Genomic DNA, 24,280 nt, shown 5'->3' with positions numbered 1-24,280 from the left:
TCGTTCTTGGAGAAAATTGTGATTTCCCATAAACCTGATCGCAGACTTCTCTGACTCTGGGAGCTACGCCTTGCGTTCATATGAATAGTGGTGCACAAGTAAGCTTGGCAGAGGTCTATGAAACCCCGCTGACTCGGGGGAATCTGGAGGAATATTCTCTGGCTCTGCTTGGATTTAGGACGCGTATGTTGCAAAGCTCTTCAGTGTGGGCGGAGCAGTTTCGAGCCTGAGAGGAAGCTTGCTGGAGGAGCTCTGCGGGGCCTGCCTGCCGGCGTCGCCGCTAAGGGTTAATTTAAGGCTAACTAGCCCACCAAGGCTGACGTTCTGCCGTAGTTGTTCACTGACAGCCGTTGGGCACTGAGGGGCGGAGTGAGATTTACTGGGTACGGATAGACCCTCCTCCCCTCAACCATTTTGGGAAAAGGAAGATTCTCAAATAAGGAATGGGAACTTGCACTGGGGAGTTTAGGGGGCTCTCTCCACTTCCTGGTCTAACGACTGTTAGGAGCTAATCCTGAGGAGCACAGACGAACCTGAGGGATATTCATTGGAGGACAGATGGGGAGGGATACAGGAGTGGCTGGGTTCGGGCTCCAGCTCTGAGAAGAACCCTACCCGGCACCACTGCTACCCATTTGCAACTAGAGAATTCCTCTCCATTGCCCCCCAATGTTCAGTGGTATCCTGCTGTTCGTTGTAGCCCGGCCTCAGCTGGGCTGTGGGGAAAGGTGTGTTCCATGGACTTGGAGGAGCGAAGCGCAGAGGGAAGGTAGGCTGGAGGGTGGAGTAGAAGGATAAGAGAAACTTCTTTCAGGACAACCTTAAGGCTGCATCTTGGGGAATTGTCTACAAAACTGGGCGACCCAATGAGAGGCCTGTGTTGGGATGTGGGGAGAGGTCGGTGCCAAGGGGTAATTTGGATAACAAAGGAAATGAGACCACATTTTATATCCCTAGTTAGGGAGGCTGATTCCATTCATATGAGAACTGAGCAAAGCCTCAGGCTCAGCAGCAGAGAGGAAAGAACAGATGAGGGAGAAGGGAGACCACTGCCCATATAAGACATACAGAGGGTCCCTAGAGCTGGACCTTTGAGTTGCCTCAGAACGCCACAGGGTTCTAGAGTTTGTTCAGACATATCCTGGGCCAAGCTCCTATCTCCTTTTCCTGCAGAACTCCAGGGGATCTCTGTGACAGAGGAAGGGGGGAAAAGGAAAGATAAGAGGTCTGGGCATGGAGAGAAGGAGAGATGAGAGAGTAGCTGGGATGGTTTGACTGGGAGGCAATTTAATACTTTCCAGTGCAGAGCGGAAGGCAACTCTGGCTGTAAGCGGACTGAAATTGAACAGAATGCCTTCAGCTGAATTAATTCTTAGCTAGGTTCAAGGACAAAATGAGCCAGAGTAAAGGATGCTGGCTGAAGTTTGTCAAGAGTGGGACACAGACAGAGTAAGGGGGAGCCAGGGGCTGATTTGTATAAGCAACTTTGCTGCAGGTATAGATAAACAGATGTAAACTCTCGCAAATGACTTTGATGTAATTTTGTCATTTGCTCAACTTGGTATCTGATGCTTCTTGGCCTTTCCTAATTTCTTTTCATTATAGATTGTTAAAATAACTATAATCATAATATATAATTATAGCACATCGTTGAATTGTTTCATAAACTATACATTTTGTGTACAAAATTTTTCTTCTCCTTCTGCCTCTCGTTCACCCAAATCCTGATGCCCACAGACTGACTGCTCAGGTAGAGCCACCAAGCTTCTGTTACCTGGAAAAACACAGTTCCCCCAAACCAAGAAGATGTGATGATGCTCTCAGCTCATTTTATCAACTATTCACACACTGTGTGATACACAGCTTTCCTCCTCTCTGGCATTGTCTGTCCCACCTTGGAGCACTTTTTTCCTCTACTACAACATAAAGCATATGCAAAAGGAATGTACAGCTGGACTGTTCCCAGACTTAAATACCAGCTGTCTCACTGTGATAAGTCATGTGTAGGCGAAAATAAGCATAAAACAGCTTCTCTTTGGGGGTGTTTGGGTGGCTCAGTTAGTTAAGCATCTGCCTTTGGCTCAGGACATGATCCCAGGGTTCTGGGATCGAGCCCCGCATCGGGCTCCCTGCTCTGCGAGCCTGCTTCTCCCTCTGCCTCTGCCTGCTGTTCCCCCTGCTGTGCTCTCTCGCTCTCTGTCAAATAAATAAAATGTTAAAAAAAAAAAAGCACCAAAAAAACCCAGCTTCTCTTTGATTAGTCCTTTCAGAGATATTCCTCCATAGATGGCAGAAGGATTACAGGATCACAATTTAATTTTTAAAATTGTGAAGACACAGCCATGTTCACGTCGCAAAACAAAGTGAAGAAACTTACCTAATATATGTTTTAAAAAGATGTTAATATGGCAATCCTTATGAAAATAACACCAGCATTTTTCACAGAGCTAGAACAAACAATTCTAAAATTTGTATGGAACCAGAAAAGACCCCGAATAGCCAAAGGAATATCAAAAAAGCAAAGCAAAGCAGGAGGCATCACAATTCCGGACTTCAAGCTGTATGACAAAGCTGTAATCATCAAGACAGTACGGTACTGGCACAAAAATAGACGCATAGATCGATGGAACAGAAATGGATCCATAACTATATGGACAACTAATCTTCGGGACAACAAAACAGGAAAGAACATCCAATGGAAAAAAGAGTGTTCTCAACAAATGGTTTTGGGAAAATTGGACAATCACATGCAGAAGAATGAAACTGGTCCACTTTCTTACACCATACACAGAAATAAAGTCAAAATGGAAGAAAGACCTAAATGTGAGACAGGAATCCATCAAAATCTTAGAGGCAAACACAGGCAGCAACCTCTTTGACCTTGGCCACAGCAACTTATTATTAGACATGTCTCCAGAGGCAGGAGAAACAAAAGTAAAAATGAACTAATGGGACTTCATTAAGATAAAAAGTTTCTGCACAGCAAAGGAAACAATCAACAAAACTAAAAGGCAACCCGTGGAATGGGAGAAGATATTTGCAAATGACGTATCAGATAAAGGGCTAATATCCAAAATCTATAAAGAATTTATCAAACTCAACACCCCAAAAATAAACAATCCAGTCAAGAAATGGGCAGAAGACATGGACAGACATTTTTCCAAAGAAGACATACAAATGGCCAACAGACACATGAAAAAATGCTCCACATCAGTCATCATCAGGGAAATACAAATCAAAACCACAATGAGATACCACCTCACACTAGTCAGAATGGCTAAAATTAACAAGTCAGGAGACATCAGATGTTGGTAAGGATGTGGAGAAAGGGGAACCCTCGTGCACTGTTGGTAGGAATGCAAACTGGTGCAGCCACTCTGGAAAACAGTATGGAGGTTCCTCAAAAAGTTAAAAATAGAACTACCGTATGACCCAGCAATTGCACTACTAGGGATTTATCCAGAGGATACAAACATAGTGATTCCAAGTGATCACAGTGATCATGCACCCCAATGTTTATAGCAGCAATGCCCACAATAGTCGAAATATGAGAAGATGTCCATTGACAGATGAATGGATAAAGAAGATGTGGTATATATACACAATGGAATATTACACAGCTATCTAAAAGAATGAAATCCTGCCATTTGCAATGATGTGGATGGAACTAGAGGTTGTTAAGTTAAGCGAAATAAGCTGGTCAGAGAAAGACAACATATGATTTCGCTCATATGTGAAATTTAAGAAACAAAGCAGATGAACACAAGGGAAGGGAAGGAAGAATAAAATGAGAAAAACAGAGAGAGGCAAATCATAAGAGACTCTTAACTAGAAGGAACAAGCTGAGGGTTGCTGGAGGGGATAGGGTGGGGGGATGGGTAACTGGGTGATGGGCATTAAGGAGAGCACTTGATGGAATGAGCACTGGGTATTGTGTTATATGCAACTGATGAATCACCAAATTCTACCCCTGAAACTAAAACTAACTTGAATTTAAATAAAATCTTGAAAAAATAAAAAAAAAAGACATTAATACATACTTTTAAGTAGCATGGCATGTCAGCATTTTAAAATGGTAAGCAGATTATACAAATAATTATAATTATTACTCATATAAGCCAAATCAAATTATACATTCACTCCTTTGTCACTGAATTAAAATTTTTTTCCAAGCTTTTGAATTAATGACAACAAATTTAGTTTTTAACAACATCCTGAAGTAGTGTGATCCAGGCTGAGCCTGGATCTTAAAAGATTTAGATCCCATATATTCTGAGTTGGACAAATCATTGAAAGTTACTAGCAGTTTTCTGCCTTCAGAGAAGTGGCTTCTCTCCTTCAACTACACCTGAATCACCAAGAGGGCTATTGAAATGCAGAAGGTGGGCCTCGCGCCTAGAGCCTCTGATTGGGTGGGTCCAGAGTGGGTCAGAGAATTTGCATTTCTAACAATTTGCTTCCCAACTTCACTGGCCCAGAGACCACCCTTTTGTGCACAACACCCTTTTGTGCTGTGGGCCTTTCAGTTGTGCCTTAGTTAAGCAAATAGATGCTTGGGGAAAACTCGAGGAGTCCTCCTGAATCCCAGGGGAAGCTTCAGACGATGAAGCTGAAGTTTCAGACAACGAAGCTGAGCGGTCAGTTCAACAACCTCACTGGTGAGCCTCACTGGGGCGTGGGTTTTTCTGGGCTGCCCCTCCTTTGTGGGACTCTCAGCTTTTCTCTGTGTGGATTTAGACTACCCTCTGCCTGTACATTTTCATTTATTTTAGAGTCATGTGCTTTCTTCTTGAACCACAGTCTGCCAAAGCAGCAGAGTGGCCATGAGGGGGGTGCAGGTGAACATGCCCCTCCCATTTGCAACAATGGAAAATGGGGCTGGACCTGCTTGGCGTAGAGCCACATGGTCAGGACCATTTGGTGACGTTGGGACTAAGATATGACCATATCCCTGCCTGGGGAAACGGGCTGTCACTCAGCCTGCAAAGACTCTTCTCCAGAACAGGAAGGGAGGAAGCTGAGCATGTGGTGGACAGGTCTTGGGCTTTGCTACCTGTGCGTTTCCCATCTTGCTGGGGCCTCCTGGTTGTTGGTCCCTTCACAGGTCGACCTCTAGAAGGATTTCTAAAATGCAGAGGTGAGCTGGCCCTTGGAATGGTCTATGGCTGGGAGCAAAGCTGGGAAGACCTGAAGAAGGATCCAGGAGGCTGAGCGAAGCCTTGTCTAGTAACGAATATAAATCATTCTCTGTGTTGTGCTTCCCTTCTGTTATTCCCCAAATTTCAGCACAGACTTACTATGTGTTAACAAGTCTGTTGGGTTGTGCGGCAATGAGGAAAGGGTCTGTGGCCGAAAATGGAAAGAGCCTCAGAAATCCACATGGAGCCTGGAGGATGCCATCTTCACCACAGTGTGGGGGGTGGGGGTGGGGGTGGGAGGAGTCGGGGGAAAATGGCTCCACGAAGAGGGGCTCCTGGATCTGGAGACAGGCACGAGCCAGGAAGGAGCAGTGTGGGATGTGTAAGCAACCGTGGGACTCCCAGAAGGCCAACGTCAGGAAATCTGGTAAATGTGGGATAAGGGGTACTGTATTTTGAATGGCAAAAAGGAATGTGACCTTTTTTCTTTGGAGTCCCAAGTAAGGAGTGGCTGGTCACATAGGTTGTACAGTTTTTAATTTTGTAACTTTATTTCTGATAAAAAGAAATGTAATATATGCTAAGTGAATTAATCCTGAAAGCCTGAAAGGGCTATGTGTACTGTATGATTCCAACTGGAATCTGGAAAAGGCAAAACTATGGAAACAGTAGAAAGATCAGTGGTTGTCATGAGTTTGGGAGGAGGAAGGGAAGAATGAATAGGTGGAACAGGGGATTTTTAGGGCAGTGAAACTATTTTTGTACAATACTATCACAGTGGCCACACAAAACAGATGTTCATTGTATCAAAATTTGGAAATAATACTTAAAATGCCACTCTTAATTCCAACCTCCACTATTAACATTTAATTAACCAGCCTCCCAGTGTTTTGCTACACATGTAGAGTAGGTATAGATCTGACATAACTAAGATCATACTTGATATTTCGTAATCTGCATTTTCCACTTAGATCTCAAACATTTTCATAAGTGAGCATGGTCCTGAGGCTTTGTCTGCTTAGCCAGCCAGTCTTTCCCTGTACCTTTCCTCCCCCTGCAAACGGAGGGGCTTTTAATGAGCTGGAACTCCGATCTGGGTGGGTGTGACAGGGAGCCGTGAAATGTCAGGGCCCCTATACTTGAGGGAGGGGAGAGAGAAGACCAGACCAGACCTGAGCAGACCAGGATCAAGAGGTGTGGAGAAGATCCGCTGGAGGCCTTGTTTCTGGGGACCTTGGATCAGGGGGTTGAGCCCGAGGGGCAGGAGAGAGTCCATCTCAGGTTCTGAACCTCCTGTTCCTTCAAACCCAGATCACTCTCTGAAACAGTGTTTTTTAGCGTGTGGTCTGAAGACTACCAAACTCTAGCACCTGTAAAATGAAGATATCTACCTCGCGGGGTTGCTATGAAGAGAATAAATAATGGATGTAAAGCACCTGCCCACACCGGCCTTTTTGGTTCATCATAGTGGCTCTTCTTGCAGAAGATCCTGGGAACTGACTTAGACCAGGAACAAAACTCCTGTCAGCGACGTGCACTAGAGATGGGAAGGGGGTACCTTCCCACCGGGGTTGATCTCCTCCAGGCCAGAAGGTGCTCCAGAATTGGGTTTGGTTGTGCGGTGTCTCTGTTATTCTTGTTGTTCTGTTTGTTTGTTTTGGGGGGAGGGTGATGGGCGGTGGCAGGGAGGGCTGGTCACTCCCCAGCCTGGCGTGGCTGATTGGCGCCAGCATGTGGGAATCACCCGCTAACCACAGTTCTGCATAAAACGAGGTACTTATGTGCCCTGATATGAGTGCCATTTTGATCTCTAACCTACAGAAATACTTTCGCAAAAAGATGAATTATTTTGGGTTCTTAGGGTGCCTTTAGTACTGACAAATGCTTCCATATAGTTAGCTGTATTCAAGTGTAAGAAGAGAGCATTTTAATCAACACTAAGTTTAGTACAAGTAAAAATACTGTGCTTGCCAAAAACTTAAATTACATTAAAAACAAAAATTCAGATTGCTGGGCCCTCGACCATCTCAATGGAATAAAAAATCCCAGTTGGGGCCCAGCAATCTGCATTTTAACAAGCTTCTTGGGACTGGTGATTCTTATGCACACAGACGGCTGAGAATCTTTATTAAAGGAAGCACGGTGGGTTTATCTGCTTCTAGGCCAGGCTTAATCACAAGGAGCACAAAAGAAGGCCCCCCCAACCGCCAGAGTATTTTTCCACCTGCCTCTATAGCTGAGATATCTTTAACGGCAAAACTTTACTCCCTAATGGGATGCTGAAGGCTTGCGCAGACACTGTCTCTCCCCAGGAAATTAACATACTGGCAAATAAGAGCTTTAATCAAGGGTGTGATGTCTGCTCTCAACAGGGAAAAGGGCAGAAAGAATGAGCTGTGGGTGCCAACGACCAGGCTTTTACCTTCACGTAGGGTCAGATCAATACAAATCTGACACAGAGATACTTTCTGTCTGCCTGCCTTTTGTTCCCTGGCAACCTGGCACAGAGTGGGGTCCCCAGCTCCTGGAGCTGAACACAAACAGCTCAGCCTTGTTCAATGAGTATTTTTTGAATTGAAGGTAAGAGATTACATTGATGGGCAGTCTCTATACATCTTCTTGGAGGAGGAGAAGGAGGTCTTGATTTGGGCTAAATATTAGAGTCACTTAGGGTGCTTTGAATAATCCTCATATCCAAGGCTCCCCCCACACCACTGGCTCTCAGGGGTTTCTGATGCGTGGCCAAGGTTGAGCACCACTGGCAGCATTGCCATTTGTAGATTCCCCTGGAAAGACCCACCGGCTAAGAGAGCATGAGGAGAGGAATCCATAGATGCTGACGGCCCTTCAGAAAGGTATCTGCAGGCCGAGGGCAGCCCCGGGATGTGGAGGGACAGAGCAGATGCAGGAAGGGTAGACTGGCGGATGCAGGGCTCCAATCAGCACCAAGGAAGCACTGGGAAGGCAGCTGCACATGGATGGTTTGGCCAGATCACCAAAAACGAGTCTATTTTACAAAATACCTTTCCAGTAATTTGTATTAAACACAGGAGATGATTTAAAAGATGGTATTATCTGCAAGAAGTGTATTTTTTGAAATTTAGTAGAAATAAAATAGAAGGATCAGAGAACATTTTGCTTTCCTTTTAGCTCCTTGATGCATTCACAGAGGACAGTGAAAGGCAGGTTTTAGAGGGGTTTTGCACTTTGATCTTTCCAGGAAAGGTGGAATGCAAAGCAGTGTTAATCAGAGAAAATCCTTGTTTAATCTGGATTTAGGAATGGATTAAAGAGGGTCTCAGACGAAAGAGAGCCTTTGCAAACAAAAGAGCAGATAAATCCTTCCTTCTTCTTCCTCCCCAAATCTGAACCAAGGTCGGGGCTGGAGTTTTATCTTTTCGGGATCCGTGGGGCTGGTCCTCTGTGGGTGAGGGCTTGTCAGGGCCCTTCTCCACTCCTGTTCCTAAACCCCAGCTTGCACCAGGCCACACCCTCCTCAAGAGCCTGCAGCAGCTCCACGCTGTCTCCCGAATAATCCTGCCTTTTCACTCTGAGCTCCTGGAACCCCCCTGACAGCCGGCTCTTTCCTGTGAATTACCTACATCTACTTGGTTTGGTACCTTAGAACATCTGTATTCTCACATCTGGCCAGTACCTCCAACATATATGTTCCTAAGATCATTCTGGAGTAGCAATCTCTCTAACATTTTCCTTGGTATATATATAGAAGTGAAGAAGTCATCTGTTCTCTTAACTACTTTACACGATGAACGAATTTTTAAAAACATAACGATCATCACCAGGTCTGCTGATCCTTTATCTGACTTTCTCCTTTCTTAGGTGTTTAAATGATCTCCTATTATTGACTCTGGAATTCTTTTTAGGATGCTACTCATCATTTCTATAGTATATTTTATTTTTGCTGTTAAAATTTCAACACAAGCATATTATAGAAAGTTGAAGACCTCTGATAAGGAAGAGAATAAGAAGACAACAGAATTTAGAATCTGGTACCCTTGGATTTTCAGGCTTGAAACCCCTGGGCTTTTTTTGGACCCTTTCTTTCTGTCTGACTCTTCATCTCCTGTCATCACTTGTGGCAGTTCACCTCTAGATGACCTTACCTGTCTCTGTCTCCTCGTTCCCCCTCCTGCCGTCACAGCCATTGTGATCTGGCGGGCAATGGACAAGGCGTGTGGCCGCCCCTCTGGTCTCCCTCCTTCCATCTCTCCCCTCCTCCAAATGCATTTTCTTGCACTACCCCTCTTCATCGTGCCACCCCACGAATGAAGAGTCTTCAAGGTCTCCCCGTTTCCCGCATGATAAAGTACAAACTCATTTGCTTGGCATTCAAAGGCCTTCAGAATTTGGACCCAACCAGACATTTTTAGACATAATTAACCCACTGCTATGAACCCACAATTGTTCTCATTCCATCCCCTCAGCCCAAGGCCCAGCTTAAGTGGCTCCTTCTCTCTTCCAGATAATTTCTCGGGCACAGGAAGGAGGCCACTTTAGGACTGGAGTCCAGAGAGGTAGATTCTACTCTAATCTCCGCTGCTTCCTGGCTCTGACTATCTGAGCAGTTCTTGCTGTCACTAAGTGCCTCATTTTCTCTTGTAAACTGAGAAGACTGGATTACAGGGACGCTCAGGTCTTCCGCGGCTCTGCATTCTACTTCTGTCTACCCTGGATTTATAACACTTCCAGCAGCCCTACGGATTGGTCATTTCATCTCCAGTGCTAACCGCCACTTCTGAACTGTGATCTGGTTCATGGGGACATCTTTTCTATGCTGTAGCTTAAACTTTCTTTCCTAAACTCAAAATAGTTTTGTTTCTTCAGTTTATGGAAGGAATACAGGCAGATCTCTAGAAATTCATATGATACAGACACGTAAAAATAGAAAGTATTCTTTGCTGGGCACGGGGCGGATCAGAGGGCTGTGAGACCCTTAGAAGGGAGTGGCTGACTTGAGGTTTGAAAATGAAGTGTCCTGGGAGCTGGATCCTGCTGGGAAAACAGAAATCCACCAAGCAGAAGAGTGAGGAACAGCAGCCGTGTGCAGGAATCGCAACGGCAAAGTCTGAGACGTGAAATTGGCTGTGATGTTTGGGGTCTGGTGAAAAGCTGAGAGTAGCAGGATATGGGGTGCTGGGGAAGGGTGTAGTCGAAAATGAGCTGGAGGATGGGGACAGGGAGTCAAGGGCCTTGTTAGTCGGGCCAAGGAGATGGGTTATAGGCAGCAGGAAACCCGTGAAAACCCTTCCTCAAAGTTGGGTCCTGATTAGTGGGGAAGAATGGAGGAAGGCCTCGGCCTGGGGACACTGGTAGCCGGAAGACCAGTAGGAAAGCCCAGCCCAAGGTAGGGGGATACTGGAGGGATAACATCAAGATGCCCTTTAGGGCCTCAGCTGGGCAGAAGAAAGAACTGATGACTACAAGGTGGACTGTCCTGGGGCCTGAGGCAAAATAAATTGGTAATACTGGTCCTGTCTTCATTTAAATTGTCAACATATTGTTCATCATGAACTTTTTTTTTTTTTGGTCCTTAATTTTGATTTTTAAAATATTATCTTAAAATACTATTTACCTTCATTTACTGATGGGGGAGGGTCACTCTTACAGTTTAATGGCTTGTTTTTTGTTTTTATACAAGACCTGTATTTGTTTTCTTCAGTCCACAAGTACTCGGCAAATACACACAGAGAAAGGCACGTGCAGGACAGAGCTAACGAACCTGAACACAAATCCTTCCCTCTGGGAATGCAGGGAAGAGGTCCCTTCTGCCCCCCTAATCGAGTGACAAAAACCTTCTGACTTACGTGAAACCAGAGGACTGGGGGATTCTCTGATTCACACGAAGTATCTTTCTTTTGGATAATTTCTGTCTCAAAGCTCAAATCTCTGGTTACAAACCATCATTTTGAAACAGAATGCCACTTTTTCTTGACTCTTCTATTTGCGTGCGGCAGAGCCTGTCCAATCTGGGCTCCCCTTCTGCCTCTCCACAGCCTCTCCCAGTCCCTGCTCAGCTTCCTCATGCCCCTCCTTCCTGTGGCATCACTGGTGCTATATTTAGATTTGCAAATTCAGCAGCTGAGGGGGCTTCTTCCTTCTAGAAAGTGAGCTCTTGCTGGAGATGGCACGGAAGTTCTGAAAGCCCCTTCCATGGTGGAGGAAGCCTCCTGAGGCTGAGTTAGCACCCCTGCCCCATTTCACAGATGCAGATCCCCAGGCCCAGAGAGATCATGAAGCTTGTCTCAGACCACACAGCTTGGAAACCCAACTCCTAGGTTTGCCTGTCATTAAGGTAGTCACAGATATTTGGCAGCGGGAGAGATTTAGGGATATCCTGGGTCAATCCCCCCTTGTTATAAGGGAGGAAACTAAGTTCTAGAGAAATGTTGCCATTGCCCCAAGATTGATTAGCTAAAGATTCCCCGGTTCTTTCCATCACACCCTGTTCTTTCCCTTTCCACACACAGCTCGAGGCTCCTGCCAGAAGCTCAGGTTTTCCATGGCAGGGATTGTTCTACCTTCTTGTGCCACAGGCCACAAGCCACGGTTACAGTCCAAGGCCAGGAAGCTGTGCTGGTGGTCACTCGGATAATCGACAGCAACAACAGAAGCCAGCGTTTAGTGAGCATGTATTATGTGCCAGGTGCTTTGCACGCATTACCTCAGTTAACTCTCACAACCCTGTGAGGTAGGTCCTTCTATTATCCTCATTGTTCATTGTGATAAAAAAAATAACCACATGACACAAAATGGATCATCTTAATTACTTCTGAGTGTCTAGATCTGTAGTGTACTCACATGTACATTGTATACTCACATTGCTGTGATGATCTCAGTTTTTGCTCAGAGAAGTTAAGTAATTTGCCCCAGGTCCTACACTTAGTAAATGACAGCTGGGGTTCAAAACCAGGGCTTTTGAGTCCAGAGCCCTTGCACCCACCCGCCCCTGGATAACCTGCGCTGGCTTGTTGCAGCCTGACCCCTCCCCCGGGCAGGTGGTGGGCTTCAGCAGTGCCTCTTTGGGCACTTCTGTCTCTCCGTCCCTGGAGAAGACATCCAATCCCCCTATCAACCAAGCAGTTTTACTGGGGACACTTGTGCCCCACTACTGCCCTGCTGCTGGCCCCAAGAGCTGACTTGTTGCCAAAGGGGAGCGCGGGCTCCTAGGGGCCTTTTTCTGTCTTTAGGGAGGGGCAGAGAACAAAGAGGAAGAGACAGATGGTAGGAGAATGGGGAGAGAGTAGTGCAGGCAGGTGAGGGGAGGGCGGGAACGTGGTTGGGGTGCCCTCTGGGGTCTGGGACATGTTGAGCAGCAGAGTGGCTGGACTCATGGAGAGAGCCCGGAGCACCATGTCCCCATGGGTCCCTTCTCAGCACCCTAGTCAGAGAGACCACCTGGGAGCCCTGCAGTGGAGGATTGCGTGCCCCTACCTGCAAGCATCTCACTGTCAGGGTTCTTAACCACCCATTAACCAGAGAAAGTAACTTGCAAGTTTCTCCAAACACTCTACCATTTCTTTCCTTTTTTTTCCTACCGAGATCTGCAAGTACTTTGTGGTCGTCTTTGGCACGTCTGAAGTGCTGATCTGGGTTATAAGCAGACACAAACTGGGCTGACTTGGCACAAACAGGAGTAGGGATGATCCTACTAATACCCTGAATCCTTAAAAAAAAAAAAAAATCTGGCACGCTTTACCCTATCAGAGGCAGCTAGGCGTGGGATGCGGCATCCCGAGACTGATGAGATGGCAAAGAAAATATGCTAAACTTAAGAAGATCTTAGAAGATTTGCCACTTGGTGTGACAGTAGAATCTGTCACAGCTCTTCCCCCTACCTGATTTGCGGGGCCTGCAGGGAGGCAGCCCTTTCCTTCCTCTGGGCACCGTGGCAACCTTGCTGGTCTCTGTGCTCAGCCAGTCATGCAGCAGAGACGGGCTTGGGTAAAGGGAAATCTCTTCCCCAAAACGATCGATACACAAGCAAATTGCAAAACCCAAAAAAGTTCCAGGAGGCTCCTGTATCCACAGATGACAGACTGTTGGTTTGGTAGAGTCCCCAGACGTCATGTTATTTAATCCTGACACTGTGCTCAGCTTCGGTATACTCTTGGTTCTAACACGGTGCACACGGCAGAAGTTTTGCTATGTTCACGGTCTCTCCTCCACCAGCATGAAAATTACCATGTGGGACTGATGACTCCCAAACAACAAATTTGTAAGGCGACCTGATATGTAATTCTAATCTTGTTTTGGAAAATGCCGAAAACGTAAGTCTACGTGATTCTAGAGAAGGAATGTGTTTTTAAGAATTTGAGCTTGTTCCTTTAAAGATTAACCTTGATGGGAAAAAAGAAAATGAGTCTTGCCTATGTCTACATGGTACAATATAATATTGTCACCCACTTCTCTGGGCATCCATTTCAATAGCTAAGAGCAAAGATATTTTCAAGGAGTAAAGTGTGATTTTGAGAACAGTATTTCCAATTCCTTGAAAAAATTAGACTCAGGCTCATTTCACTGATATCTGAGTAAAAAGAGATATTGGGGAATATCAGGGGTAGGGATGGAAGTGGAAAAAAAAGCATTGCAATTCTTAAAAACCATCCAGAAGTGCTTATTAATAATATATTAAAAAACACTTTGAAATAATATCTAATTGGTCAAATAAAAATATGATCATGGGTCCCTGAAAGATAATATTTTATAGTAAGTATGGAAAATAATTTCATTATCAATTTTTTTATTGTGGTAAAATACACTTAATGTAAAATTCACCATTTCAACCATTTCAAAGCGTGCAAGTCAGCAGCCTTCAGGACACTCAGAACGCTTGCAGCGACCTTCATCCAGCTGCAGAAGGTGTGCGTCACCGCAAAGGGAGCCTCGTCCTCACAAAATGGTCATTAGCAGTTTCAAAGCAGATTTCCCCCATTTTATTTGGAGGTATTTGCCCAAATTGCTCGTTTTAATCACGTAAAAAGGTTGTTTTTGGCTTTCGTCAGGTATATTAGGTCCAGTCATCTGTGACTGGTTTGCAAATGTGAACATTTTTGAATGTGGAGATGATAAGAAATGAAAAGACCTTCTATTGTGAAAAAATAAAATAAAAAAAAGGACTTTGACCCTGAAAAGGCTGTAAAGACAGTTTAAAAGGCAAAATGGTCACATAGACTTCGAGGCCCCAGTTTTCCAAGGATTTGGTATTACATTTGGCATTTTCTTTTTGGAAGTGTATTTCTCATGTTTGTATGTTATTCTGTCATAGTGATTTGCACTAGAATAAAGTGCCTGCTTCCTTCCTTGCAGGGATCTGCTGTGGACATCACGAGGCTTTAGTGCTTAAGAGATTATTCTTCTACTTGCAGCTTTTTACACTTTGAACCCAGTGAAGTTAAAAAGTCAACAACAACAACAAATTCAACGGGGAGGACACTTCTTTTCACCTTTGAGCTCAGGTCACCACCCTCCAGGGAGTACCCCTAGCCACAGCCGCTCACCCCCAACTCCCTTTGCTTAGCTATGGTCTCCCTCCTCCGACCGTTCCCTCCTTCTTATCACCAGTTCCTTCCTGAACAGTGTTCCATTCTCTCAGCCAACAACTGTTGTTTGAGCCACCTCTGTGTGGGAGAGAAGAGCCCAGCCATCAGCCCTCCAGCCCGCAGGGGTGCTGGGGACAGATAGTGCTTTAATGCCTTAACCTATTATGCTTAGTGAGGTTTAATTTTGAGCCAAGACTCTGAGACACACTGCCTTATCCCACGTGGATGCCTTTCTAATGACGCAATTTGGGGGACAGCCCCAGCCGGGTGGGATGTGGGGGAAGGAAGCATCCATTGAGCTCTTCCTCTCTGTCTAACACATTCACTGTTGCAACACCCCTATTATGTTATATATTATTATAATGATAGAGGACATTACTTTCCAGATGGAAAAGCTGAGGTGAAAAGTGATTAAGTGACCTTCTCAAAGACCATGAGCTAGGAAGTGCAGAGAAGCGTTCAAACCCAGGCCTGCCTGATTTCAAAGATCATCATCTTTCCAGTACAACAAAAACACCTTTCCAAGCACTTCTTCAATTATACCACATGGGTCCTCTGTGCTCTATGTGTAAGACCAACTCTTCTCTTTATAATTACAACTCGCTCTCAGATGACATAAACTATTGTGGGAGCGTTCTTTAAAAATTATGTATCTGTAGATACCAGATGTGCTGGGTCAGCATGGAATTCAAGTCTGGACCAGGAAACACGTACAAGCCTGAAATCCTGACAGGCATGGTTCTGCGGGACTTCACTGGGGTTTCTCACCAGTGAATTAGTTGCCTTTTAGTTTAAAAAAAAAATGCTTAGGGAAAATATAGAATACAGACTAAGCTAGACTAAGCTTTATTGCCCAGTACATGACAGAGGGTTAATAAAGGGGGGTGGACACCGGGCTAATAAAGGGGTGGGGTGGGTGGGCGCTCTCCCTTCTCCTCACAGGCAAACAGGGAGATATGGTCCTGGAGTGGGCTCTGCTGTTGTGAGCTTGGATCGTGACTTCACGTCTCTGGGCCTCAGCTTTCTTGCCTCCAAAATAAAGGAGCAAAAGAGATGGCCTCTCAGGTCCTTGCCAGGAGACCTCTGTGATCTGGGTGGGAGCTTCTGCACTGATGATGTGTGTCCTTACAGAGAGCAGGGGGAGCAGGCTCAGGGGACCTATGGCCAGCACTGGCTTCAGCATTTCTGGGGGCCAGTGTAAAATGAAAATGCAGGATCCCTTGGTCAAAATTATTAAGACTTATAGGACTGCAAGAGCAGAGCGTTAAACCAAGCCTGGGGCTCTGGGAGAATGGGGCCTGGGTGGCTGCATGGCCACCCACCTCCGGAGCTCAGGGCTTTCTGTTGCACGTTCCCTCCATGTTAGGAAGGGATAAAATTGAGAGCTAGTTTGTGGGAGACAAGGACGCCCCTGGGGTAGTGCGGTCCTTTCCCAGCAAAGTGGCCACACCAGAGAAGTGTGGCTCATCGAGGAGAAGCAACGTGCTCCTTAAGCTGCTTCCTTGTCTGGTTTTGAAGTGATCACTGAAACAGCCACGCTGAACTGGGGAACATGGCCTATTTGGGGGTCTAGACCAGAATGCTGTTAAAGGGTTGTAAAAACATCAAGTCAAAAATAAGCCTGCTGGTGGAGCTGCCCACAGATGCCCTTTCAAGAGGGAGGTGAGGTAGGACTGGCAGGAGGATGGGGGTCCAACCCAGGAGGAGCTTCGTGGGAGCTGCCAGCCCTCAGTGGGAGAACAGGGTACAGGCTGGGAAGGAAGACTAGCCTTCTCATGGACATGTGTAGAACTGGGTATGAGAACACACGAGCCACCAGGGAGGCTCGTGCACAGCAGAAGCTACGGACCTGAGGTACAGCTCCCCAAGAGAGGGTTTGCACTGCAAGTCGTGCGCGCTCCAGCATCAGAGCCTGGATCAGAAACCACTGCCCTACGACATGCTGGGAGCCTTGAGGCCCCCGGACCGGGGAGCCTGCAAGCCAGAGTCCCACTTCAGGGTTCACCGCTCCCCTGATCTGGAGACAAGATTCACACGGCGGCTGGAATTCTACCCAATCAGCAGGTGGGGCCCCTTTCTGGAGCAACAGGTGTGCCATCCTCTGAACCTCTGACCGTGTGCTGGTCCCTGTGGGCCCAGGAAGCCCAGCGAGTGTGTGCAATGAGAAAGCTAAAGCTGCCCCTGAGGCTTAGACACCAACAACCCTGAGCTAATAGAGAGACACAGGATCATGTGGAAGAAGCAGAATGACCCCAGGTCAGTGAGATTTAAGGGGGGCTGACAGATGTGAATCACAAAGCAAGAGACACAATGTGTCTGATGGGGAGACTGTGGCAGCCCCTCTGACCACTATCCTACAGAGGCAGAGTCTGGTTAAGCTGACTCAGGTGGTTTCCTTGGTCCCATCCTTGGGACCCTTTCTCAGGTCCCATCTACAGGGGGCAAGAGCATCATCGCCCCTTTGGCTCGGGAGCAGGATGTAGAGTCCCCCAGGAGCCTTGAGCATCTGACATTACCACATACAGCAGCCCCATGCCAGCCTGGGTCCCTCGCATACATATCCTCTCACCGTTCCCAATAGTGTGAGAGAATCAGGCAACCTACTCACCTCTAGATTAAATTGACACCAACCTAAAGAGTCATGGGAGGCTGGATATAGGCTTGCTTCATAATAGGGCTGGCATAAAGTCTTTTAAAGAAAAGCTGCCTCCTCAACAACCATCTATCAGTTTCACAAAACCTATACCAGTGGCCCCAGGGAGAGACCAGGCAAGAAAGGGGGATTACTGCAGCAGCCGGAGAAACTATCCCAGGTGACGGCAGAGCTATTCCGATCCGTGCTGCACAGCAGGATCTTCACATGGGACCGAGAAGACGTTAAAGGGTGGACAGATACACATCATCTCCCCTCCACCCCTTGATCTGTCTTTTATCCCATAATGCTCTGCACATGGACCTCAGGGCAACACATTCTGCTCTAGGACAAGCACAGTGTACCCATCTCTGTGCAGAGTTTGGCCATAGGATCAGATCCATAAACCCCTGGACTGCCTAAGAGCTATGTTATCACTTAATTTGCTTTCTATCCCAAGTCTAAGGGTTTCCACTCATGGTTTACCAGTCCGCTTACAGAGGTAGAAACAGAGACTATTCCAAGATGACTTTATGTCTGGGGATCTTTCCTCCTCTTACTTCTCTACCCAGGAGGGAACAGTGTACACCCCATGGTTCACAGAGTTCGTGGGATCTAGTTTCGTTTGACGCTAAATTAAAACAACAACAACAACAGCAACAACTCATTGAAATACAGGCCCAAGCACCTCCAGCCCTTCTCTTGGCAACCCCTCACCCAAAACGTCCCGGATATAGGAAAATCAGCCCAGTGAGCAGAGGCCCATCAATTGCAAAGATATATATTCTGAACGTTGACTACATACCGTCTCTGTAAGAACATACAAATGAAGAAGTGCTTCCAGTCCCAGACAGAATTCATTACTGGTCTGAATCCATTCCTCAGTAGCAGCACTAGTGAAATTTGGGGGCAGGTAATTCTTCGCTGGGAGAACTGCTCTGTAAAGGCAGGATGTTTAGCAGCACCCCTGGCGTCTACCTCCTCGGTGCCAGTAGCACTCCCCTCCCCAGTGGTGACATCGGCTGTCCCTTGGAGGGCAAAAGTGCCCCCGGTGGAGAAGCACTGATCTAAATGACGCAGTCATGCCTTTGGGAGGACAGCAGAAGGATGCTTCTAGAGGGTTACTAAAAAAGCCACAGAGAGCTCTCGGTTTCCCTGCAGCAAGCTGTCATTCAATTTTTCTTCTTTTTTTTAAAAAGATCAATAAATATTGATTGATTTGACAGAGAAAGAGCACACAAGTAGGGGGAGCAGCAGGGAGAGGGAGAAGCAGGCTCCCCTCTGAGCAGGGAGCCCAATGTGGGGCTCGATCCCAGGACCCTGGGATCATGACCTGAGCCGAAGGTAGACGCTTAACCAACTGAACCACCCAGGCGCCCCCGTTCAATTTTTCTTATTCGTATTCTCTGACAAGCCTAGATTTCTGTTGTCACTGCATGGGCTTGGCAATAGTAAGATCCTCTTTGAAAATGAACCAAACAGTAGATTCTCCACCAAACAGACAAGGTTAGTCATCTGTGGGGGACAATCAAGAGACTATCTGTAGACGTGTGGCCAAAACGTCTGGTACCAGCCCAGGCTCCTCCAGTCCACTGATGTAGGAGGCTTGGCTACAGTGTAATCGTGGTTGGGTTCTTGAACACCTGGTTGAGAGTATCACAGCCCGCTGGGAGGCCAGCTGCATGAAAAGAAGGGAGTTGTTCAGCCATAGCATGGAGGCAACCACTGGATCCAGGAGAGAGGATGCCTTGGATGTGTGGACTCTGGTTTAGGGTTTTCCTGGCACAACCATGCCCAGAGTGGGTGAGGTAAAGTGCCTTGAGCTTTCTTAGCTGGTGATCCTGAAAGGTACAAACACTAAACAAATTCTAGTGATGTGGCTCTGGTCAGCTTGCCCACAAGGAGAAAGAGGTCTCGTCTGAGGATTCTACCCACTGGTGTGACACAGAATGAATGTCCCAGCTGAGCAGATTCTCAGCTGACATAATGCAGGTGGGCAGGTGAAGAGAAATACTTCCCAGAAAGTCTATCGTATCTCTACCATTAGAGGCTGTGCCTTCTTTTTGCCCTCCCACATCACCACTGGCCTCACCCTAAGCTTATAAAGAATGAGAAGATAAATGCTCCCAGACACATACACATTCAAGAGTTGCTCTATCCACCATGAGCCCCTGGGCAGCTTCCTGCTCTGCTTGCCACTTCAGTTAAAGGGGGTTGGATCCATTACCATGAGTGGGAAGAGAGACACCAAATGGTCACTCATGATGTGGGGATTGAAGTACTGGTTATTGTGTTTCCTTTTTATTTACTTGTTATACTAATCATGAGGCAAATAACATTCAGCCCATGTTGTCTTACTTGGTGTTCACAATGAGCCTGTGAGGAGGGCATCTCTAGTTGTATTTGACTGTTGAGGAAACTGAAGCTTATAGAAGCTGAGTGACTTTCTCAGGACCCATAGCTAATAATTGGCAATTGAAATTTGACCTTTTGGGGCTCCGACTGCATTGTCCTTCTAAATACATAACAGCAACCTTCTAGGTGACCTCCTTGGCTGCTGTCTGGTTGTGTTCTCTGACCCCACTGTTAAGGAATGGGCATCAGCTAAGGACTGATGATTCAATCAGGAAATATTTCCTGAGGGCCTTGGGATAAAATCTTTGAAAGCTGCCCATCGCTAAACAGTGGGGTCAGAGAATGGTCTCCATGCCTAAAGGATCACAGAACATCAGAGCTGAGAGGGACTTTGGAAATTGTCTGGTCCAAACTGGGGGACACAGGGGGGATGAGGACCTATCCAGGATGATGTGATAGAAAAGCCATATGTAGAATATATGGAAGCATCATAAAAGATAGACTACAGGGTGTGGTAGGTGAATGGAGGTGCAGACAGGGATGAAACAGTTAGGGCTGATGACGATACCGTTGATAGGAACAGGGACTATCAGAGATGGAGCTAGTGGCAGAAAGGTGATAAGAAGGTGAATTTGTTTCTTTTTCTTTTTTAAAGTAATTCCTACACCCAAACATGGGGCTCAAACTCACGACTCTGAGATCAAGAGTTACATGCTCTACCAAGTAAGCCAGCCAGACACCCCAGTGAATTTGTTTCTGAAGAACTGAATTTGAAAAATCAAGTAACTGGAAATTCCAGTTGAGGATTCCAAGACCTGAGAAGAGAAGTCATGTCCCAGAAATTAGGTCTCCAAGTGGAAGTCCTAGCGGTGAGACCCAGACACCCAAGACAGGACTCTGTTGTACTCAACAGTTGTATTAGCCACTTAGGCTAAGGCGGAGGAGGGGTGTTTGTCACGCCTGCAGTCCTTGCAAAGCTAAATGCCACTGCTGTCACAATCAACAAGTAACACAACCAAAAGAGCTAAAAAGAAGAACTGAAATGAACATAAACTTTATCAAGGATCAATGGTTAGGGTATCAATTGTGTACCTACAAAATTAATAAGAAAGAATAACAATGATATGAATGACTACCATTTTTAAGCTAATAATTGTTATGTCAGGATCACGATGTGCCCTTGATGGACACTCACTATCTATTTTTGTGGCTAAGAATTTAAGCAAATTCTCATATAAATTTCGATAAACCTAAGAATATAAACACAACTCTTCACTTACTCTGTCACCTGGCACCAAATAATTGCAGTTAGGCAACCTTCTGAACTGGTGTTAACTAGTCAGGACAGAGGACGCAAACGACAGGGATCCAGTACTTCATTTCCCTATTCCTCGCCGTCCCATCTAATTACAGAAAAGATTTAAGATGGTGCTTCAAGTCCATTGTGTTTACAATTTCATTTCTTTGAAAAGTTCCACGTCAACAGTGCACATTTTACCAAAACAGGCCAATTCTGTAAAGACAACTGAGTAGCCAAGTGGAAAAAAAGTTATTTCTGCCTAAGCAGATGAGTGTAGTGTATGATTATCCACAATATAATTTTGGTTTTCTACCCTATAATCTATGGTTGCATATTGCCTATCCACCACTCTGTGATTAAACTGGACTTTGTCCTGAGGCAGCTGGGGGGGGGGGGGAATCATAAAGTGATTCAGGTTCTATTGCTTTTCTTCATTTAAATTCCCATCTGGATTTCCTAAAAGGGGTTCTAAGGCTTCTTATAGCTCCAGGTTATGGAATGTTTGGAAAGGACTTTGTAAAATCCTCTTGCTCATTTGAGAGAAGCCCTAATATCCATGCCTTGTTAGTTTCTTTGGCATGTCTCTCCTACGACTCCTTTCCTTTCCCTTCTCACTGCTGTGCCCCAAGTCCAGGCCTATAACCCTAGATTCTCGGGTTCCTAAACTGCCCCCATTACAGAGTATCCCTGCCCCCAACTCCCTCCCCCTCTAGTTCATCTGTCACCCTTTAGTAAGCTTGCTGGCATGACATCTCTAACCCTGTAAACCATTCTCTAATGTCCCATGGATAGAGCCCTCACTGTCCTTTGTGAGCTGGCCCCAACCTACACATCCTACCTCATCAGGACCTTCTGGTCCCATATACCCTGCTCCATAGTCCCTATTGGACAGAACACCCTCCTCCTCATCCCACCAATGAACTGTACTCAAGGCCAGCCCCAAGTGTCAGTTTCTCTATTTCCTTCCTCCCAGCTCATTGCTCTTCCTCCAGTTCTCACACTACTTTCGTCTTACCCACCTCTCAAACCTAGCTCTTGAAACATCTTCTCCATGAAAACTTTTCCGGCTACTCCAATTCCTTTCTTATACTCATTCAGTCACTTACTAGTTTCATTGACTCACCGCCCCCCCGCATCCAGGAGGGAGTAGCGACTCGAGACCAAGGGAAAGACTGAGGTAACTTCTTGTAGCCTGTCGGTCAGGTCATACCACAGCATTCACCAAGACACCCTTGAAATGGCTGACTGCGCCGACAGAGTCTACCCGTCCCAGATCAGCAGTTCATTTCAAAACCACCATTTACCAAGCACCTACCAGGTGTAAGATCCATATTCTCACTGTGAAGGGCAGTCTCACTGCCAATTTCAGACTAATATCTCTCACATTTTGCCTCAAGAGCTCTAATTCTCTGGCTCCTTATTGTTTGCGAAAACATACTTGCTACACGTGTCACATCAGCCATGAAAAACTGAAGTTCATTTGAACTTCAGTAGTTGGAATGTAAAACACTCATTGAACATTTAAAAGTTTCAGTCTCCAGAAACTATGATGCTGTTACAATGAGACAAAAAGATCTTCAAAATCAAAATTTGGGACATTGTCTTTTCCGTAGCTCAGAGGAGTTTTTTGATTCTTGTTCCTTGGGCCACTTCTGGTTTTATCTTTCTAAGTAGCTTTTATAGATAATTGTTATACTGACATAAGAACACTGGAAAAACAGATCTTACGTCCCCAAGCACATGTGATATACACCCACAAAATAAATAAGAGATAGTACAACCACAACGAACACAAATGGTTACAATATTCCTTAACATTAAGCATTCGATAGTGACCCACAATGAAATGGTTGAGATAAACCCTTCCTTAGACTAGTTTGTTGTATTCAGACTCTGAAAGCCGACCTTTAGCAGAATCTTAGCCCTTGGCTTTTTTTTTTTTTTTAACTGTCTCTCCAGAATCTTCTACCTTAATCTTTCAATGGTAAAAGCCAGCTAGAATAAGCCCACTTGTTCCTACATATTTCTTTAAAAACTCAGTCTACTTCCTTATAGCAATTGCCACCCACTGCCTTACAACTAGCAAAGTATTCCAGGATTTCAGGATTTCTCAGATGCAGTAAGATCATTTAAAAAAAAGGAGAAGCAGCAGCAGAAGAAGGAGAAGTATTGGATGGGGAAAATCTTACCTCAACTTCTGACTGGCAGGGACAGTTATTTTATTAAGCTTGTCCATTCTTTTTGTTAATTATAAGAGCCACAAATAACCGTCAGTGGTCACGTCAGCAGTCCCTGGCCCTCCTAGGGAGAAGCATGGTAAGCCTTTGATCTCAAGGGTCCCAGTCACTTGAGTCTGATTTCCGAGAGTGCAGGCTGCTGGCAAACACCCTACACTAGGGAGAAGTAAAACTTGCTCGAGCACATAGTCAAGTTTCATGTTTCTACATAATCATGTGATCTGGGTAGCCAGCCAGCTTGGCTGATTACTCCACGTTGTGTAAACTTTAATAGTGAAACCTACTGGACATGCAAATTTCTTTGCAGCTGCTTTCTTTTATAACCAGATTTGTAACCAGACCAGGACTGGCTTCTGGCTGGTCACTACTTCCTGTTGTCTCAAACACATATAGTCCCTGTTTTCAGCAGGTGTCATTCTGTCCCCAGTAGCTTCCTGGGCTTGAGGAAAAGCAGAATAATCAATTCCATCAGAAGGTCTCTTGGGGACTTTCTGTTCATTTGCATAAATCCATGGATAAACTTTTCCACTTAAAGAACCATGATACGAAAATGGCATTTCTGTACTGTCATTTAGAGAGCAGAAGGCAGTTTAAGGTCAGGGAGGAGGAAAATGAGAGGGACAGTTCCTTTCACGTCTGGGCACACGTCCCTGTGGCCAGCAAGAAAGCGCTGCTTGCCTTTGTGAAGCAGGTGCACACTTACCACATTTATTTAGGTGACCAGCCCTCTCTTGGGTCTGAGGAATACATAGAAAGGACACAGTAGAGGCTCCAAGTCACCTCTCCTGTTAGAGACCCAGGTCTGGCTGAATACAGAGGGGGAGATGTGAGGAGGAGACAAAAGGAGAGACCTGAAGGAGGTGGGGGGGAGTGAGGAGGAGAGGGGGAAGGGGGGGCAGTAGTGGCTCTGGCAGACGTGGAAGTGGTAGATGATTTCTTCCCCTCTGCATCTCTTCTTTGTACAAACAGAAGTTCTGTATTTCTCTAGGTAAATTTGGATTATTCACATTCATGTGCTGCCTCTGAATTTCTAGTTCGACCAGATGTTCAGGAGCAGA

At 45.8% G+C, this 24,280-nt stretch overlaps 1 protein-coding gene across 4 annotated transcripts in view; it reads right to left on the bottom strand.

The window, feature by feature from the left end:
• The window catches only part of BLNK (B cell linker), a 73,648-nt gene extending 50,218 nt beyond the window's left edge, over positions 1-23,430 (bottom strand). For 2 of the 4 annotated variants that reach the window (XM_048219051.2, XM_026493760.4), the window contains exon 1: positions 23,175-23,430. In XM_048219051.2, coding sequence (XP_048075008.1) covers positions 23,175-23,221 — 47 coding nt within the window. In that variant the 5' untranslated portion in view covers positions 23,222-23,430. The remainder of the gene's footprint in view (positions 1-23,174) is intronic. The other 2 variants (XM_048219052.2, XM_048219053.2) reach the window with 1 other exon arrangement.
• Positions 23,431-24,280: the final 850 nt, after the last annotated feature.

This window comes from Ursus arctos, unplaced genomic scaffold, assembly GCF_023065955.2.
Source record: "Ursus arctos isolate Adak ecotype North America unplaced genomic scaffold, UrsArc2.0 scaffold_7, whole genome shotgun sequence".
Taxonomy (NCBI): domain Eukaryota; kingdom Metazoa; phylum Chordata; class Mammalia; order Carnivora; family Ursidae; genus Ursus; species Ursus arctos.
This window is presented reverse-complemented; position numbering and strand designations above follow the sequence as displayed.